The sequence below is a fragment of the Haliaeetus leucocephalus genome, unplaced genomic scaffold (genome assembly GCF_000737465.1).
Source record: "Haliaeetus leucocephalus isolate CR32 unplaced genomic scaffold, Haliaeetus_leucocephalus-4.0 Scaffold162, whole genome shotgun sequence".
NCBI classification, from domain to species: Eukaryota; Metazoa; Chordata; class Aves; order Accipitriformes; family Accipitridae; genus Haliaeetus; species Haliaeetus leucocephalus.
In genome coordinates, this window is record NW_010972598.1 from 4,053,754 (window position 1) to 4,074,754 (window position 21,001).

A 21,001-nucleotide genomic window follows, 5' to 3' on the forward strand; every position below is an offset into this window, starting at 1 on the left:
CCCCCCCCCGAAAAAGACACCCCCCGCCCCCCCCCCCCCCCCCCCCCCCCCCCCCCCCCGAGGGATGGGGGAGAAAATCAGGAAAAGAAGTAAAACTCATGGGTTGAGATAAGAACAGTTTAATAGAACAGAAGAGAAGAAACTAACAATGATAATGATAACACTAATAAAATGACAACCGTAATAATAAAAGTATTGGAATGTAGAAATGATGCGCAGTGCAATTGCTCACCACCCACCGATCGATGCCCAGTTAGTCCCCGAGCGGCGATCCCCCCGCCCCCACTCCCCCCAGTTTCTATACTAGATGGGATGTCACATGGTGTAGAATACCCCGTTGGCCAGTTTGGGTCAGCTGTCCTGGCTGTGTCCCTTCCCAGCTTCTTGTGCCCCTCCAGCCTTCTTGCTGACTGGGCATGAGAAGCTGAAAAATCCTTGACTTTAGACTAAACAGTACTTAGCAACAACTGAAAACATCAGTGTTACCAACATTCTTCGCATACTGAACTCAAAACATAGCACTGTACCAGCTACTAGGAAGAAAATTAACTATCCCAGCTGAAACCAGGCCACATTGTATGTGAGGTCGAAATTCTAACTTGGTATGTATGGTAGGACCTCAGGTTTCTAAAATTATGACTGTTAATGATATTAAAAAGAATCAGCATTATCACTCTTCTTAAATTAGGAAGTATAATTTCTTCAGACTTGAGATTTAGCTGCTATTTTTCAAACCATCAAATCTAATTCACTTGAACAATCTTGCAAATGCATATACATTTCTGCCCAGGAAATTCAGAACAAAAATACAGAAGGCCCTAGATGTATCTCTTCCTTTTAGTCTTACATGTAGTTATTTTGGGATACCAACACTGAAGAACAGTTTGGGGGAATTTAAACTAGTCCCTTGCTTTTATTCTCATTCATTCTTGTGAAGTGACCACAGCAGGGATTCTGAAACTGTGATATCAATGGTATGTAAATCAGTGCAGTGTGGTATATATCAAAGACTTAAGGGTCCAGGTTCTTACAGCTACCTTGTAGTAAAGTGTTACCCAGAAGCCTGCAGCAATCTTGCCAGACCGGGACACGTGCTTTTGGCTCACAAAAGGAAAAAAGAAGGCATGCTTTAGTTAAACATGGGCTTGGGTTTATTATACTGGCCTCAGGGACGCAGTGTAGGGAATATGAAGGTATGAGTCAGTGAAAGGCTACTGTGCATAATGGAGATATGCAATAGCAGAGGAACATCTACTTCTGCGCAGAGCACATCCCTGCAAAGAGCTATGAGTTGCTACTGGTGGCAGCAACTTAGCAACTAGCACTTACCATTGCTCTTACTCATAACCAAGAAAACTAAATTACTAATTTAAATTTAGGAATAACAGAACACATGGAAGCTCTCTCATACTGAAACTGTGACCTTTACCTTTCTGGTTTTATACACATTATAAACCCTCTTTATCCCATGGGCTCAAATGTATGTTGGGCTGTAGGGCTGTCATATGCTTATCAGCAAGTACAGTTCCATTACTTTCAACTATGTTAAAGTTCCCAAATTTTTCACTCCCAAACTGGGGGGTGCATTGGTGCTAAGGAAGAAGCCAGGGCACCTTGGCTGGGCCACGATAGCTGGTTTCAGAGCTGTGGTAGTAGACACCACTATACCATACCAGCCTGAGTCCAGTGCTACCAATGCTGTTGCCAATCAGTCACTCAGGAAAAAAACTCAGGTAGCTATCTATACCAGTTGTCTCCACTTCGAGTCACTAGATGGCCATTCTAGGACTTTCAAAAGGGTTACCTTTAAATATTTGCAGCAGAGCAAGATATATTGACACGTTTGCTGTAAAAATTCTTTATCAAGTTTCTGCAGCTCACTCCAAAGAACTATGTAACAATGAATGTCAGGCATTTCAATGAATCACAGAAAACCTAAACGTTCTCTAAACATCAGATCATAAACATCTAAAAGAAAAGGTGTGGATGTAGGTATGTGTAAATTTCTGAAAATTTGTATGCATACATGCATACCTAAGTACCAATAAAACCAGCGATATAAATATCAAATACAGTTCACTTAACTCATACTGCCTAACAAAAAGATGCATTTGAATTTCAACTTACTTCTTTGGAAGTTTCATTTTTTTCACTTTTTCTTCAGCATGTTCATCAGCAATTCCAACATGGCAGCCTAATGCCAGCAGGGTTCTAGGACACAGAAATCAGAGATAAATTACTGCCAATGTTTCTATATTCAGAGTTGCTGCTGTGTATATAAATGGCAGTATACAACAAATGAGACCTGCGGAAATGACAACAATATAATATGGAAAGATCAACACCAGCTTTTTTGTATATGTAATAAGCTTTCTGATAGTGTTAAGAAAATGCCACAAGATGTTCCTAAAAATTTTAGTAAAGATAATGAGTGGACTACCACAAAATGGAACTATCGCAGTCTATTTCATCTATATGAGGCATCAGTTGAAAGATTCCCTACCCTTGAAATATATATGCTTTATATACTTATACATACTGCTTATATACTTATTCATATTGCTTTATATCAGAATCTTTTTATGTTATGTTATGTACTTCAAAGCTGATGAAAGAAGAAAAGGCAGAAAACATCACTTGTTATCCTTAGAATGTGTCATCTTTACAAAGAGAGGCTGTTATCCAGAGATTTTAATTGGATCTGGATTTTGTTAGGACATGCTACTGAAGAGAGGATGGACAGCAGAATGCATGATAAGCATTAGGCCAAAGCTGTCATCTTAATGCTCGGTACGGATGTCGCATGTTAATCCACTTCAGAGAAAAGCATTCAGGCTAGACACAGTGTCTTCTGTACCCCAAGGCTTCTGCCACACAGCCACTGACCCAGGCACCCCATTCTGGCCTGACTCTGCAAGATGCAGCTCATTTCAGAAAACAAACACTCTCTACATAACCTTACAACAGGGTCGACAGTATTAATCACGTTTTTGATTACTTCAGACCTCTTCCTTACAATCATAGTACCCGGCAGTATAACTCTTAAGCCTCATTCGTCTCCAGGATTTGATCTGCAACTCGTTAATTATTTGTCCCTGCATTTATGTTCAATACTGTGTTATCAAGTCTTAGTTTCTTTAGCCTAAGTGCATTACTAAAATATTGGCATTGAAATGAAAAGAAATCCTGGACAAAAGTCAGAGACCGCTTTGGAGTCAGATCAGAAGTTTCTCAAAATCTGAGGGTGACACCCATATCTTTGATTGAAACTGATTACACAGCAGAAATCACAAGTGTAAACCTTGGACTCCATTCTCAATCTTCCCAACATGGAAGAAAGCTGAAAAACAAGTTTTTTATTTGTTCTTGTTGCTAGTTAAAACAATATTTTCCAGTCTTCCTTTAACTATATTTACTGCTCTTGAACTGACTGGGGAAAAAAAGAGCATAAATATTGCTCTCGCAGTATTTCTCTTGGCAGATGAATCATATATTTCAAGGAGATTCTTACAGCGTGTTTTTAGTGCTAGCCACATGAAGTAAATCCTACTGTTATGGTCTCTGAACCCTGACTTAAAATTAGACAGTAAAATCAGATATGAGGAAATCAACATGCAGTGGCCACCTCCTGCAAAACACACTATCTGCTAAGAACACTCCATGCAGCTAAATTTCAATTGGCATAAATCATACACGATTCCTATGCAGCTATCACCAGCATAAGTAAGAGAACATATCTAAGAGTGGAAAGCAGTACAAAAGAGCTAACCCCAGGTAACCCTAAAATTTTCTTGTCGTGTAAGACAGGAATTTGAACCCTACATTATCTCCGCCCAGACACAGCAAATTCAAATCAGAGAGCCACAGGAGGATAAAAAGGCATACCATGCCACTAGAACCTGAAAGACCCCTAAAGCACTTCAAAACAAAACAAGAAAACTGGAGGTGGCTGAATGCAGCCCTTGGCATAATATTGATACATGTAATTATCACACACAACTGAGTAAATAAGTAGAAACGGGATAGTCAGTCACAAAATAGTAAGCATAAAAAAAAAATACAAGATCAAACTACAAAACACATATAAGAACATGCAGAAACAGTATGAGCAAGCATATTTTAATCCCAAGACATTTTCAGAGGTAACTCATTCCTGAATCTTGACATTTCATATAGTATATCATTTTTATAGTTTATAAAAGTATTCAGTCATACTGAAAAATATACAGAGATCCCAATATATTGAAAAGAAATGTTATGTCAGATAATATGACTCAGAACTTCCTTGTTTTCTGCCTCTCTCATCTAGTAAAGCTGGCAGCAAAACTGGCAACTAACCAACAAAAAAAAACAATTACAGTAAGAGTTATTCTTGATGTCTTGCAACCAGTAATCATGTAAAGACTACTAAAATTTGTTTAGATATTTAGTGAAATAGGAGTGTGCATGTAATTCTGAGCATGATTTTTGTGATGCCCGAGTCATATTATGTAGATTATTCTAGAAAAGGATCCAACCATAGGGAAAGTTAATAACATCATCTTTTATAGTTTCATAAAATGGGAAGGAAGAAGCTATTCTGGATTCTTGGCACATTGCTGTGTTGACAGGGGTCTCAAAAGCTTTTCCTGAAATTCTAGTACCTAGGTGAAGACAAATATGAACTTATTTTCTTGCCTCCAGTGGGGTTCCCTTTATCTCCAAATGCTTTATCTCTAAATAACGCCAAAATATCCCTACAGAAACTGTTTAACATGAAGGGTCATAAATATGTTCTTCATAGAGTCATTTCCTTACTGTGGGAATGGTGGAACAGTAAATAGCAGAGAGAGCTGACTAGAGAAGGACACTATGAGAAATTCTATGAGGAGTGTTCTACCTAGCTTTCTACTATGAGGACATAAAGTCGTTATGAGTGTAAATGCTATATTTCATTATCAGTTTGCATGGCAAATTTTTTAATAATAGAGTACAAATATTCCCAGAAAAGTAATATCACATGCAGATAGTTATCTTTTGTTAACACTTTGAACAGGAAAAAGCAACTATATTTTAACAAGAAAAAAAAAAAATAGATTTCAATGGATTGCAAATAGGAGTGACTGGAGAACCGCATACACTGCTGGGCATTTATCAGTTTGACAAATATTTTAACATGTTGATTATATGCGATGCTACATATGAAAGAAATTACTTACACTAGTAGATTTTCAATGCATTCGCAGCAAAGTAAGAACACACACCTGCTTGATTGACAAAGCTGAGATGAGGAATTGTTTCTTTGTGAGCCAGATAACCAGATTACTTGAATAAACCCATTAACATCCCACTGAAATTTTCTAGCATTCCAACTGGAGAGCTTCCATGACATTCACACATCTTAACTGCTCATCCACAAAAGGAAGGAATGCCTACTACTGTTTTGTGGCAATATGCACAGATGACACAGAAATAGCAGCAAGGGGTCCTGAAGCAAAGGTCATCATTAGTCACATCCAAAAAATATCTATTGATTGTCAAAGGGTGCTTTATCAATGAAGAAAATTAAAAGAAATTAAAAGAAATTAAATTAAACCAAATAAGAAGTGATTTTTTTTCAAAGCGTGGACCTATTTCTTTCCTCCAAACTAAATGAAAACTGCCTGAGTTGCGATTTCATAATCAGCATTACCACAATAATTCCAAAATTCCATAGATATTAAAAAGACTATCAAAGCAATTTTCAATACCAAATACATCATTCATTAATGTATCTCACTCCCTCATATTCATATTATTACCCTCACCTACACGTCAAATTGCAATTCACATGTCAAATTATAATTCTGGAAACTCTCACTTCCTTAGGAAACTCTCACTTGGACTTCAAAAGTTCTAGCAACTTACTTCAGTGTTTCAAGTGACATCTGCAAGTTATAATTTCTTTCCTGCTCCGGCAATTTTGAGAACTCCACTAAACATGGGTGTTGTCTTTTGTTGTCATCTCTAACCTGAAAAGACAATAAAGAAATAAGTTTAATGTGTCTTAAAAACTAGAAGAAATTTAAAACAGTCCAAAACACAAAGTACTTAAAGCTGATCCTGTCAGAATTACTCAAACTGAACAACACTTCAAAACAGCAAGTATTCTGTATTCTCAGTGCATGATCATTCTGTTCCAGTAAGGCAGAATTTGTATTTGCAAATAAACTTCAGATTTGCAGATCTCAAGTGGAATAAATGCTAATTTGTACATTTCATTATACAGATGTTGACAACAAATATGCAAAGTTCAAGAATAGTGCAATCTATGTTATGTTTTGACATACAGCCATAACATAACAACTCATTTCAGCACCGTGTGTGAAAAATTATACATCCAGTTTGTATAAATATGTTGATATGAATAGTCCTGAAGTCCTTACCTGACGAAAGTAACGATATAAAGGATAAATCTACCCTACCTCTTAATTCCAAAAATATTTGTTTCTTAGTTATGTCCATTAGTATATAAGCAGAATGCAACTGTTCAGCAGGCACAAATGAGTGGAACATTAATTTACTTTTAGCGTAGTGACAGCAGAGTCATGAAGGCTATAATTTACAAAATCCTACATTTTATAAACTTAAAAACTTTATCAAAGACATTTTTAAACTGCACTACTTCTATACAGTATTAGTCTAATACTGGCCTTAACACTGGCCATAACTAGGAAGGGCTGGGATAACTGAACAGTGTGCTGCTCTCAGGTTTGCATCTTTATCATGCTACAGCTCAGTCAACAAAATCTACAAAGATTATATATTGCTAGAAGGCTTGATAAAAAAACATTAGTTTGCAAATATTAGCTAAAAGATGCCAGTGATAGTGTTAAGATATGCTCAGTCGAGACTACATTTTTATCCATATCTTAAAATACTTTTGTGTCCATCTTTCATGGACCATAAGCTCACCATTTATATTAATCTTTAAAGCTGTAACATGAAAATTATTGAAAAATAACATTATTAACAACTTTTGATCAACCAGGTAATTCTGCTGGAAAATGGAATGTTAACAGTCGAAGTTAAGAAACCTAATTGTTGCACTTTTTCCAAATTGATCTTTACTCATTTGGTGAATATAGGATAGCTTTTAAATTATTTTGGCTGAAAAAAGACCAAGGCGGGAATTCTCAGTGAAGCGGTACCATTAAACTGGGTGTAATCTGTTCTCAACAGCTTAATCTGTTGTTCATATACAGAATCAGATTTGATGTTTTAGAAGGATAGGAAAGTCAGTAGCATATAAACTGCCATGAAATTTCTGACTTTCAGAAGAATAATCTATCACACATAAACTGATTGCTTGCCTTGCATATTGCATCAAATAAAAGAGCTTTTCTTTGGATATTTTAACGTAAATGTCTTAAAATGAAAAAGCTCTAGCATCATGGCAATAAATCCATACACAGTATCTAAGATTACACTTAAATAAAATCATAATATTGGGACATAAACATTGTGTGTTAGAGCAGGGGAAGGAAAAAGTCATCTGCAAACCGTAAGATATTTAAAAAGTTTCTCTAATTTCAAGTCCTGAGTGTTAATTATACATGAGTACCCACAGAGTGAATATGAACCTGGATCACTGATAGCTGAAATTTATTTTTTATTTATCATCTTCTATTTTTGTCAGTTCTGTGTTTTTCTGTAACAGTATCTAAACTGTACACTACTACTCAATCTAGTTTGTTTAATCTCATAAAAAACCTCACATTTCTCTATAACATGTCTGAGTAACATATTTTTGCATTTTGATCTAAGCACCTAATAATTATCAAATTGAACAGCAGTCACTTGTTTATGTTTTGGACTGAAAAATATTTACAATCTCCAGGGGATATTTATCATCATTTGATGGGATTAATGTTCTTTGGACAGGCCATACAAGCAATTAAACTGTCAAGCTACTTGATGAAAATCATTAGCAGCTAAAATGAGAAACAACTTTTAGCAGACACTGAAAATCTTTACTTGCAGATTTCTTTCTAACACCTATGGTAATCTGCGTTAATAAAGATTCAGTATAGGCTCCAATAAGAAGGACTACTTTAGATCTGTGTACAGCTAATTTAAATCTTGGATGTCAGGTGTTTTCCTCAGAATTCCAATGTTAATTTAATTTCCCCTAGTAACACTCTTTTCACTGTAGAGCTACATTATATAATACTCTATTATATATTCAACATATTTTGTAGGTTACCTTCCTGCCCCCCTCCCCCTTTTTTTGGAGCACAATATAAAAATCTATTGCCTTGCAAATACATTATGTAAGTGGCAGAACTCTTGACACCTATCCATTCTTAATTTTTGTGGCTGGTTTTAAGTGTACAGCGAAGTTTAATAGAAACAAAGATATGCAGATGCATCTGATGATTTCAAGTTGGACACCTAAATACCACTTCATATTCAGACTTACAATTAAGCCAGTTAACAAAAGTCCTTAATTTTGCTACATTAGCTTGTTACTTTACCTTGTTACATGTATAAAATGCAGTAGTAATATCACATGCCATATTGGGTATCACTCTGGGGATACTACACACAGATATCATGAAACAGGTATGTAGGAGGGAATATAAAATGCAATCTACAGCAGATTTTTTTTAATAATCTGGAAAGACATTTAAATCTACAGATTCTCTGTCATTAGCCTTTAAACTTTTTGACTTGATGAAAAAACACCACTAGCTACCATATATAATGCATCTTGCTCTGAATTAAAAAGACCAAATCTAAGATTAAAGGACTCATATGTGTGTGTTTAAACCTGCTAATTTCTGTTTCATGCCTTCCCTCAGTACTCAGTAACTGCAGTGCATCAATTCAGATAACTAGAATTGGCAACAGTGGCTTAAACTAATGAAATCATCTGTGAGAAACCAATATGATAAAGAGTCAGCCTCCAGAAAATGATCAGCATATACTTTGCCACATTCCCAAAGTGAACACACCCAATCATAGAACACTAAAGCTAGAGAGAGAAAGCTGAATAACTTAAAAGATTTAGCACCTGGTTTCATTCTGAATATAACTACAACATTTATCGCTGCTTAACTTGATACTTACTGTGTATTGTTTAAATTAAAATAGAGTTCAACTGTACAATTAGATTCTCGATGGTAAGTAATGATACACTAAAAGTTCCTGCAGATTGCTTCACAGCTGGTATGATTATACCACAATTAAAATGTTTTGACACATTAATTTAACTGAGGTTTTGTGTTTGATTTGGTGGGGAAAGCAACAACAACAACATCTAGAGATCTTCTCTGTTAATCAAATTCTTTTAAGTAACTGCCGTATGCTACACCAAATATAATACCTATGCCCAGTTACATTAAACCTGTAATCTGAACTCCTCAGAAGACCACAATCTTTTTAGTTATGAAAACAGAATACATAAATGTTTCTAAACATGCACACGTTTTTACATTTACATCTAGTATCTACTGTATGTTTCTATATACTCTTCACAGCAATAGTTCTTCATAAACAAGTCCAAATAACTAGCTTGTACTAGTTTTTTTATGACTGGTTTAAAAAAAAACATCTAAATCAACAAAAAAGACTGCCTTTTGTATCAAAGCAAGAAGCCACATATTTTTTTTCTGTCATACTCCATGAAAAGAAGGAAAGAGATACGAAAATAGCTATGTGGAGCACCTAATAGAGACTGAAGAAGCGGAGAGAAGGAAGGAGAAAAGCAGATTTAATGGAATTTCCTATAAGCAAGACTTATTTCTCATGAAAAGTAAGTTTGGGACTTCTGAAAGTGTTATGTCAGTCAGTACATGTGAAGAGAACCAAGAATAACTGCTTTTATTGGCTTACTCCACCAGGCAACTAAACTTCTTGCCCCAAGAAGGTGAAAAACCCACTATGTGCTTTCTGTCCTGGCAATTAGACTGGCTGAAAATTTCAGCATCAAACAGCTTTAATACCAGAATTTTGGTTCAGAAATACACAAGCACTGTTGCTTTCCACCTGGTTCTGGTGGAAAGAGTCTAAAACTCTACTAATTTTGGAATGATGGAAAAAAATGTAGTCCCATTAGCACTTTGAACCAATGTGCTGAATAATACCACATAATTAACAGAAAATTAAGTTGGAAGGTACATACTGGTCCATACTGCCAGCCAAGTTCAATCTTATTCATAACCCAAAGTTCATGGATGTTCTCTGCTAATTTTTCTCTAATCCTTTCCAGGTGGGGAGGCAAAACAATCTAAAGAGAGAAGAGAGAAAGAGGCTATTACAAATAAGTTGCTTGACAGTGCCACCCAAACTTTCATAACAGACAAACTTTGTACAAACCAGATCTCTCAACTAAACCTAAATTATCATTCAGTTCTTACTGACTAAAGTGAGCAAGAATTCTTAGATTAACAGAAATACTTTAGCCTATGCACTTACAAGTTCCAGAGTTTGACCAGCAAGGGAAAACAGTTTTAAATCCAACACCTCCAAATGGCACAGAATACATTGCTGGCAGCTGGCTACAAACTACTCAAACAAATAGTATTTCTCAGCTTAAAAAATGCTAAAAATCTCAACAACCAAGCTAATGTTGTGAAAAACACTTCAGACAAATATAAGCATTTGAGAACTGAATCCCACTAAAAAAATAAATAATTAGATGATGATGACAAGTGACAAGTGAAATCAGGACAGCACATCACTCTACCTCCAAAATTTGCAGTCAAGTCTGCTTTGCCTCAAAAACCAGAGACCTCACATACACAGTACTGTGAATCATGATAATGTTATCCTAATTTTTGGTGTTACAGAACAGTAATTACATGACACATTTAGAATGCTGTATTTAGTGCATAATGGCTACAAACTAGCAGATTTGTTCTTTTTTATGTGTTTTTTTTCAGGAACGAGTTCCTAAATAAGGTAAAATCTGAGCACAAAGTATACAAAAATTTATATCATCTCAAACTCTGGTCAAGTGTAAAATGAACTCTCATTATCTGTGATCAGAGATGGAGCTCTCTAGTATCAAAGAATTCCTGGTCTTTGCAACTATGTAAAAATAAAATGAAAACTAACTTCAATGTATGCCATTTACTGCCCACAGTGAAGCAAATGCCACTCTCAGTAACCTGCAAGCCCAGTAAAGAATTAGAGCTGAAGCTGGTCTAAAAGTCTTATCGTAATACAAAGTCTTCAGGAAGTGTAATTAAACAGTAATAAAAATGTCTAGTAACAGAACAAGAAGTTCAAATATTCTTTTTTTTGCCTACTCTAATATTAAGGGTAAAACATTCTTGATTACAGTGTTTGTGAACTCAAATATATAAAATTTCTAGTGAGCGCTATAAGGACTTTACACACCATTTATCAGCTTCTCACAATGGAACATACCAACCAAATCCCAAGAAAAAACAAGTTTGAGACAAGCTGCAAATTCAATCAAATGTGAAATAACATAGGCCTATAATATGTGTATTTAAAAATTAAAATGCAATCTTTCAGTTTTCATACCTGGCTAGTATCTACAGGAACTGGAGTGAAAGCTGCTTGTGACAGAGAGATAGTGGGACCCAGTAGGTCTCTTGTATAGCTACGATCCTGCTTGTACTCTCGGCTATGCTCCACTTTCAGCTTCTCTTTTGGTAGTACAGCTTCAAAGCAAGGGGCATATCCAGGTGGAGGAAGGAACTTGAACTCTCCATGGCGACCTCCAAGTAAGAAACGTACTCTGTAAACAACAGAGTTACTTTAGATAACTGAGTCACCTCTGGTGTCAAACCTGATCAGTTTGTAAGCCTAATAACTGTTGAACGTTATTTTTTAAAAAAGAAAAAAAAAATCAATATTGCAGCTTCTTTGCATTGTTTACAGTTCAACTTTCTCTAACTACTGCTGGAGTTTATGAAGTAGGACGTGCAAAAAACATGGGGAAAAGTAAACAATTTTTTCTTTTAGTTAATTTCCGCTTCCATAAAAGTATTCTAAATCATGAGACCAAAAGAGAAGACACAGAGAGAGAGAGAATAATCAGTTTACTTAGCAGGCCTATGCAGTAAGCAGCAGCCTTTCAAGTCTCAGAAGGCAGAGATTATAACCCAGAGTAATCAACCAACCACCTCTGAACTCTCTCCATTGAGGAGCTCTCCACCATCTCCCATTTGAGAAATGAGCCTGAAAACTCCATGCAATATGGTTCTTTCTTTTCTCTCACACAACACTAAATCCTTAGGGGACAATACAAAAATCCCCTGTATTTTCTTCCCTAAAACTTATACTTGTCATGTTAGTAGAAACCTAGGGGAAAGCATTCTTTCATTCATTAACAAAATGGTGAATTAGTCATGGGTTTTTGTTACTGAAAAATTCAATGAATGAGGTGATCATGAAGTAGCAATGACTGAAAAATCTTCCCAGAACATTGCCATCCAGAAGGAATCAAAAAACACCCAAAAAAACTACCCTTACAACAGAATCATTTTGTCTCTTTTCTATTTACTGAGTGTCTTGTAAGATTTTTGTCAATGCTGTACTGGAACACTCTCCAAAAACACACTCAGCACACAAATACTATCTGTCAAATATTTCTCTCATGACAGAGATAAAGCATTCAGGCTTACACTTTTGCATTTCATGGCATGCACATCTATAGTTTTACCACATCGTATCTCCTGTATTATCCAAGGCAAAGTCTAAAAAGTGCATTTTGCATCTGGAATGAGAGGCTGGTATGCCCACTGTGTGATAGCTTTTGGTTTCTGTAGTATTCACCACAGTCTTTGAATGATCCTTCACAGAGCATTGCTCTGTTTCCAGCAGAAATCAGCTTTCAGCCTTTACCTCTGCCAGTCCTGCTAAAGTTGGTCCCCCCACTGGAAATCACACCATCTTTTTTAATACTATAGTCTCAAACTATTCAATACATGGAAGCAGAAGTCTAGCACCTGAATTGTGACTTGAAATTTTATAGAAAACCAGTACAGCAACCAGAATACAGACTGACTGAATTCATATCAACTCATCCTGCTGAAAAGAAAGCATACCACCACCATTTCTTAAGGTAAATGCAGATAATGCATCTTCAAATAATAGTTACTACCTCATAACAAGTGAGTTAGGGCAAATATATTTTTAGTATGATGTTTTTCTTCCCATATAGGTCCCATATAGGTCCATATATGCTGTCCTGGAGTGAATGTGTAGCAATGTGTCAAGCTAAAAAATGATAATGAAGCTGTTTCTAAGATCTATCTGCAAACCACCTGTATACACTGGTGTGCTGAAAAACAACAGATGCACTATCTCTTCAGGACTCCTTTATAGCTCTCACTATCCAAGAACTGGAACTGTGCCAAAGAAGCAGATGTCAGAAAGGGAAATGAGAGCAAAGTCAGCTAGGGAAATATTCAGCATATGCATATATACAGAAAAAAAACCAGACTGAGGAAAAAAAAAAAAAAAAACCAACTACACAAGATGCTAACTTTATTCCTGCAGAGAAGCTGACAACTGGGAAGAAGAGGCCATCTATGTTGAAATTCTCAAACATTCCTTGAACTGGCTGACCATTTATCCGGAAAGAGATGCTGGGGGCACTCAGGTCCAAACAGCAGCTAATAACATCATCAGTTCTTAACAGATGTTGGTTGGGAGAATTTACTGTTCGTGCTACACAACCTATGTAAATAAAGGAGACACATTTAGCAAAACTTCTGAAAATTGTACAGGTTTTCACAGCAGTCTAAAAAAAGAGAAAGAAAACATAGCAATGGAGCAAGAACACATTAATACACAAATATCTAACCTGTAACATCCAAGACCTGATTTTAAGCTTGCAATATAGTGAATAGAAGCATATAATCGGATCTACAAAGCTATTTTAATCATAAATAATACAATTAAATTACATTTAATGCAAGTGAAAATAATTACTGATACGCATATAAAAAGTCAAAACCAAGAAAAATAAATTTTATTCCTCACAGTAGTAGAAGTGAAAATTGGAAAACAACCATTAGTATCCAATATGAAACCTACTATACTTTACTAAAGAATGCTTCGATACTCAAGATAAGGACAAATATCTTCAATTTTTTTAGGCAAAGTAAGGTACTTCCTGTTATTGTGTTCTAGTTTTGGCTGGGATAGAGTTAATTTTCTTTCTAGTAGCTGGTATAGTGTTATGCTTTGGATTCAGTATGAGAAGAATGTTGATAACACACTGAAGTTTTCAGCTGTTGCTAAGTAGTGTTTAGACTAAATCAAGGAGTTTTCAGCTTCTCATGCCCAGCCAGCAAGAAGGCTGGAGGGGCGCAAGAAGTTGGGAGGGGACACAGCCAGGACAGCTGACCCAAACTGGCCAAAGAGATATTCCATACCATGTGACATCGTGCCCAGTATATAAACTGGGGGGAGTTGGCCTGGGGGGGAAATCGCTGCTCGGGAACTGACTGGGCATTGGTCGGTCAGTTGTGAGCAATTGCATTGTGCATCACTTGTTTTGTATATTCTAATTCTTTTATTATTATTATTATTATTGTCATGTTTTAATTATTATTATTAACATTAATATTTACTTCCTTTCTATCCTCTTAAACTGTCTTTATTTCAACCCATGGGTTTTACTTTTTTTATTTCCTGATTCTCTCCCCCCCATCCCACTGGGGAGGCTGCATGGTGCTTAGTTGCTTGCTGGAGTTAAACCACGACATTAAGGGCCACATCATTGTACCCTCACAAACTTGTGTAAGATGATACTACTCAGTTTCATAATCAAACTGCAAACCAGCATTTTTCTGGCATATAGAAAGACAGCATCAATTTTGAGGCATATATATTCAGTAGTATATGTATTTTTCTTTAATAAGTTTTGTATGAATTCTAAAGGATCTAAATGATCATTATCTCTTGCACCAAATTACATTTACATAAGCACACCTGCTTCCCAAGAGAAACAACCTATAGAACACAGAAATAGAAAATGACTGTTTCTGAAATTTACAGCCATTTACAACAGAAAATTTATGGAAAAGCAGAAAAGTTGTATGAAAATATACTAGACATATTTTCCAAAAATAACATATGCAATGTCTGCAGGAGATAACTCACAATGCATATTAAGAACAGAGCACTAACTTTTTAACTATGCTGTCCGACTTTTGTAAACGTCAAGGACTTAACTAAAAGAATTATATTTCCAAGAAGATCAAGATTGCATTTGTTTTTAACAGCAGCAAAAATAATAATAGAAAAAACTCAGTAATTCTTCTGCAGATAAATTTTCATAGACACACCACAACCACCACACCAAGGAAAAATAAAAAACAATACTTCTGATACCCTAGATATGGAAAACGACTTCCTGATACTGCCACATAATTTGCAGACTGTAAGACAGATGCTCTTGTACAATCTGCCCCTCTTGATAAGGCAGTCAGCAGTATAGCTGGGGGGGGGGGGGTTTTCAGATGCTCTTGCTGCTTCCCTACACCCTTTCAAGACAGGATGTCCTTAGCTCGGTTGCTGTAAGAATAGTCAGTTCCATGAGCAAAGACAGGGGAATGACATGGAGCAATCCTAAGGGCCCCTCACGAATCAAGAAATCTATAGGAAACACTGCTGAGAAACAGAGTAGCAAGTCACAGCATAAAGAATGGCTTGCATGGAAACTACCTTCTACCAGCTCTACATCCCCAAACTCACAGAGCACAGTAGAGAATAGCAGAGAAAAACATCACAATGGCTGAGAGTTGGTTTCAAATAAATCACACAAAGAGACAATTATTTAATAGCAGAGATAACTAAACTCTAAGAGTTATTGATGAAGAGTGGATACTTCATATCCTTAAGGCGTACTACTTGAAACTAGATGCTTTTTTGGATATTAAAATTTAGCCAGATATAGGTTATTGGGATCAATGCAAGGCTGATTGTTAACAGAAATATGTACCAGTCTTTGATGAACACGTAGTCAGACCAAGTGATCTAAGTGCCTTTTCTGGCCTTAGGCTTTAAAAATCTGTGAGTTCCACTTCTCCATATTAGAGAAGTAATTGCAGGACTGAAAAAACAAATACAAATTAAATGTGATTCTGGTAAAGGCTTGGTCCAGAACAGAAACTCAGGGATAGAAATTATTGTTGCTATTCAATGGATGGATTCAATGCTTCATGCTCAGAAAATTATTTTTAAAATGTCACTGGAGAGACTTACCAAGATGCAGCCTGGGATTGTGGAAGAAAAAGAAAGGCCATGATTTTCAACACTCAACTACTTAAAGTCCTTCCAAGTTTGAGAGGTATGTGTTACATGAGAATGTCAATGAAGACAGAAATCTTTTCAAATCCACCAGCTACATCCACAACAGAGATTAATATACAAAAATTGCATATACAAAGGTGATCTGACTTCTTTGGCTGGGCTGGATTATTGACTTGAGAACCACAAACAATTGTTCATTTTTTCTTTTGTGACATTTCTAATTAAAATGTTTCCAGTGGGTAGAAAAATCATTTTGATTTTCAGTAATCTTTTGTTTCCTCCCTAAAAGCAACCCTAGCTACAGAAGTTATTTCAGTTGGCTCATTATTTCCTGGTTCTTCTGTAATAATACTTGATCTGACAAACTCAGTTATGACACAGCTTTTAATGACACCATTAATTATGCATCATTGTTCCCATGTAATTCTCACTATACTTGAGAGGCAAAGTGGCAGCTACTTTCCTAAGATGCCACTCCAGTCGATATGTTATTACTTAATAATACAACTCATTGCTATTTTGATTGGAAAATTCTTTTGATATGTAAAATTGTATTCTTTTCCAAGTACCAAGCCACAATGCCTCAAAACTTCAAAAACCTTGAATGATACATACAGCTGACTCACTAAAATGTCTCTCTTGTCTGCTAAGGAGCTTTAGAAAATTTGCTCCTATCTTCATAGTGGCAAGAATTGCCGGTCCAATGAGCCTAACCCAGTTTCCAGTCAGTTCTATGGTTCACCACTGCCCAATAACCTCTCATAATCAAAGGAAAAAAATTTCCCTCAACAAGGTGAAACCACAGTAGAAGCTTTTCTCAAGAAGTTTAGGACTGTCCAAGTGTAGGACTACCCGTTCTAAATGATAGCTGGGAATGTTTTCGAAAAAGTTAAATTATGTGAAAAAGATTAAGAAAAAGAGAACAAGCTTGTTTTCTTATTATTCTGATTTTGCTGAACTAACCCAGTTTGAAGAGAGAATAAGGTATCTGCAGAATCAACAGTAAATACAAATACTTTAGATATTCACTCAGTTCAGCTTCCTTTAACACTAGAATTTGCGTACAGAAATTACTATTAACGAATAGATCCAAGCTGCGCCAATAACATTTTAAAGATGAATACCTGATCAAACACACCACATGCAAGCTAGGAATACGATTCTGCAAGTCTTGCAACAAACACTCAGTCTTAACGTATGTAAATAAAACATGACTACAAAAAAAAATCTGGTTTTAAAATGTATAGAAAAAAGCATACTTAATCTTTTTCACCTCTAAAGTATTTCTAAACTTCTAAACTAAAGATCCATGTTAAAAATCTGTTTAAAAACAAGAATAAAAAAGAAAAGAGAGAGTCCTGTGAATTAAATCTCTCTGGCTGTTCTTACACTATCATACAGGAATTACAAATTGGGACGACTGTTTGTCAGACTTCATTTTTTGCAGCTTTGAAGTTTTAAATAAAATCTTTACAGTTACTATGAAAAAAAAACCCATAAATAATTCCCAGGCTGAAACATAAACTATTAGTCTATATATCTGCATTACTTTGTATAAACCAATTTTTTCAATATGCAGTGTCAACTTAAAACATATTCTGATATAGGGTACTGTTTCTGTATATTCCTAGTGTCAACTGAAATACCTGATTCACTTTGCTGCAGTTGAAAACAAATTCACTGGAATTGCAAACAACGTTCTAGTATTTTAAAAAAAAGAAAAACAAACAAAAAAAATCAGGAGAATACCTGACCACAGATGCAGACCATCAAAACCATAGGAATACAAGTCGTCACCAACACCATTTCCTCCCCATTCTGCTCCTCCCCCTGGGTACGGTGAGTAGCCCTCTGTTGAAGCCCAGCCCACTCGTAGATGAGTTGATTCTGCAGTCACAAAGGGCTCTAGATGGTCCACCATAAGTTCATAGTACCATTTTCTGTATTGGGCAGAGCCTTCACTAATCCCCAAGAAGATGTTGGGTCGCATGCTTAAACAGAAAGAATAAAAGCGGTTATTAAAAACTTATCTCAAGAACATGATGAAGTAGTGCAGACTTTTCATTAAACTCAAATTTCATGCTTGTTTTATGTGATTAAAACAATAGAAGTAATTTTATTTAATAGAAACATAGACTACCAGGTTGGAAGGGACCTCAAGGATCATCTGCTCCAACTTTTCTTGGCAAAAGCACGGTCTAGACAAGATGGCCCAGCACCCTGTCCAGCTGAATCTTAAGTGTCCAATGTTGGGGAATCCACCACTTCCCTGGCGAGATTATTCCAATGGCTGATTGTTCTCATTGTGAAAAGCTTTCCTCTTGTGTCCAGTCGGAATCTCCCCAGGAGTAACTTGTACCCGTTACCCCTTGTCTTTTCCACGTGACTCCTGGTAAAAAGGGAGTCTCCATTTTCTCTGCAGCCACCCTTTAAATACTGGAACATGGCGATAAGGTCTCCCCCTAAGACTTCCTTTCTCAAGGCTGAACAAACCCAGTTCTCTTAGCCTTTCCGCATACGGCAGGCTTCCCAGTCCTTTGGTCATCTTTGTGGCCCTTCTCTGGACCCTCTCCAGCCTGTCCACATCTTTTTTGCATAGCAGGGACCGAAACTGAACACAGTATTCCGGGTGTGGCCTGACAAGAGCTGAGTAGACTGGGATAATGACTTCTTTATCTCTGCTGGTGATGCCCTTGTTGATGCAACCCAGCATCCCCTTCACTTTCCTTGCTGCAGCAGCACACTGTTTGCTCATATTTAGCTTGTTGTCCACCAGGACCCCCAGGTCCCTTTCCACGGAGCTGCTCCCCAGCCAGGTAGGTCCCAGTCTGTGCTGCACTCCTGGATTATGTTTTCCCAGGCGCAAGACCTTACACTTGTCCTTGTTGAACTTCATAAGGTTCTTCTTAGCCCACTCTTCCAGCCTAGCCAGGTATTCCTACAGGATGGCTCTCCCTTCCGAAGTGTCCACTTCCCCACTCAGTTTGGTATCATTGGCAAACTTCATCAGGGTACACTTGATCCCATCATCCAGATCACTTAAGAAGATATTAAACAGTGTTGGGCCCAATATCGTTCCCTGGGGTACTCCACTTGTGACAGGTTGACGGTTTGAAAAGGAGCTATTTACCACCACCCTCTGGGTGCAGCCTGTCAGCCAGTTCCCCACCCACCACACAGACCACTTGTCTAGACTGTAATGCATCAGTTTCTCAAGGAGGAGGCTGTGGGCAACCATATCAAAAGCCTTGGAGAAATCCAGGTAGATAATGTCCACCACTTGCCCCACATCAACCAAGCAGGTTATTTTGTTGTAGAAGGCAATCAGATTTGTCAAGCACAACTTGGCCTTGGTGAATCTGTCCTGGCTTTTCCCAATTATGTGTTTCATTTGACTTGTAATAGCCCCCAGGAGGATTCATTCTACAACCTTCCCAGGGACTGAATTAAGACAGATGGGCCCATAATTTCCTGGATCCTCCTTTAAGGCCTTTTTGCAGATGGGGGTAGCATTTGCCTTCTTCTAGTCTTCTGGGACATCCCCCAGTCTCCACAAATCCTCAACGATTATACAGAATGGCCTTGCAATAATGTCAGCCACCTCTCGTAACACCCTTGGGTGGATAATGTTAGGGCCCATTGATTCGTAGGGGTCAAGCTCTTGTAATAGTTTACATACCACCTCTTCCTTCACAGACAATGGGTCTGTGTGTGCATCAACCTGGATTTTTGTTCCCAAGGCCTGGGGCCCAATGGTGTTGGTAAAGACAGAGGTGAAGAAAGTGTTGAGAACCTCTGCCTTTTCAGTGTTGTTGGTGACTTAATTCACCTCTCCTGTTTAGCAGCAGGACAACATTCTCCTGTTTCTGCTTGTTGTTTATGTACTTGAAGAACCCATTCTTGTAGTCTTTGACATCTCTGGCCAACTTCAATTCGAGCTGAGCTTTTGCTTTTCTATCTGCATCTCTGTATACCCTGGCAGCATCCTTGTAGTTCTCAATGAGTATTCATCCACTTTTCCATCTCTGGCATGCTTCTCTTTTGGTTTTGAGCAGACTCAAAAGCTCACAGTTAAGCCAAGGGTCTCTCCTGCTGCACCTAGTTCCCTTACCTTTAACGGGGATGAACTGTTTTTGTGGTTCCAGGAGAGCATTCTTGAAAAACTCCCAGCACTAACTAGCTCCTTTATTCTCCATGGAAGCTTCCCGTGGAATCCCTCCCAGCTAAGCTCTGAGCAGGATGAAGTTTGCTCTTCTAAAATCTAAAACCTTTGTCTTAGTACTAACCTTCAGCATGCTCAGCAGGATCACAAACTACACAATATTGTGATCACTGTAGCCAAGGCTATCACTGACTGAGATATTACAAAGTAGGCTTGTGAGTAGCAAGTCCAGCAGTGCCTCATTCCTGGTTGGCACATCCAACATTTGTATGAGGAAGCAGTCCTCTATGCACTCCAGGAACTTGATGGAGGACATGTGAGCTGCTGTATTGTTCTTCCAACGAATCTCTGGGTAGTTGTAGTCACCCATAAGAACTGGGTTCTGTTGATCGAAAGCTTGCTTAAGTGACCCAAATATTGCTTCATTGGTCTTATCATCTTGGCTTGGAGATCAGTAGCAGATGCCTACTGTAAGATCCCCCTTGGATACGACCCCTCTGATCTTGACCCAGAGGCATTTGATAGGGCTTCCGCAATGGCCGTAGTTGAATTCTATACGTTCAAGGTTCTCCTTAACAT

General features: G+C 37.3%; 1 protein-coding gene across 1 annotated transcript in view; it reads right to left on the reverse strand.

Annotated features, from left to right (window-relative positions):
- Positions 1-21,001, reverse strand: part of RYR2 (ryanodine receptor 2 (cardiac)) — a 342,788-nt gene that overhangs the window by 192,536 nt on the left and 129,251 nt on the right. Inside the window, exons 20-25 of the mRNA XM_010562945.1 lie at positions 18,010-18,251; positions 13,485-13,677; positions 11,515-11,731; positions 10,145-10,249; positions 5,887-5,990; positions 2,128-2,211 (exon numbers count right to left, since the gene is read on the reverse strand). Of these exons, the coding sequence (XP_010561247.1) occupies positions 2,128-2,211; positions 5,887-5,990; positions 10,145-10,249; positions 11,515-11,731; positions 13,485-13,677; positions 18,010-18,251 (945 nt within the window). The remainder of the gene's footprint in view (positions 1-2,127; positions 2,212-5,886; positions 5,991-10,144; positions 10,250-11,514; positions 11,732-13,484; positions 13,678-18,009; positions 18,252-21,001) is intronic.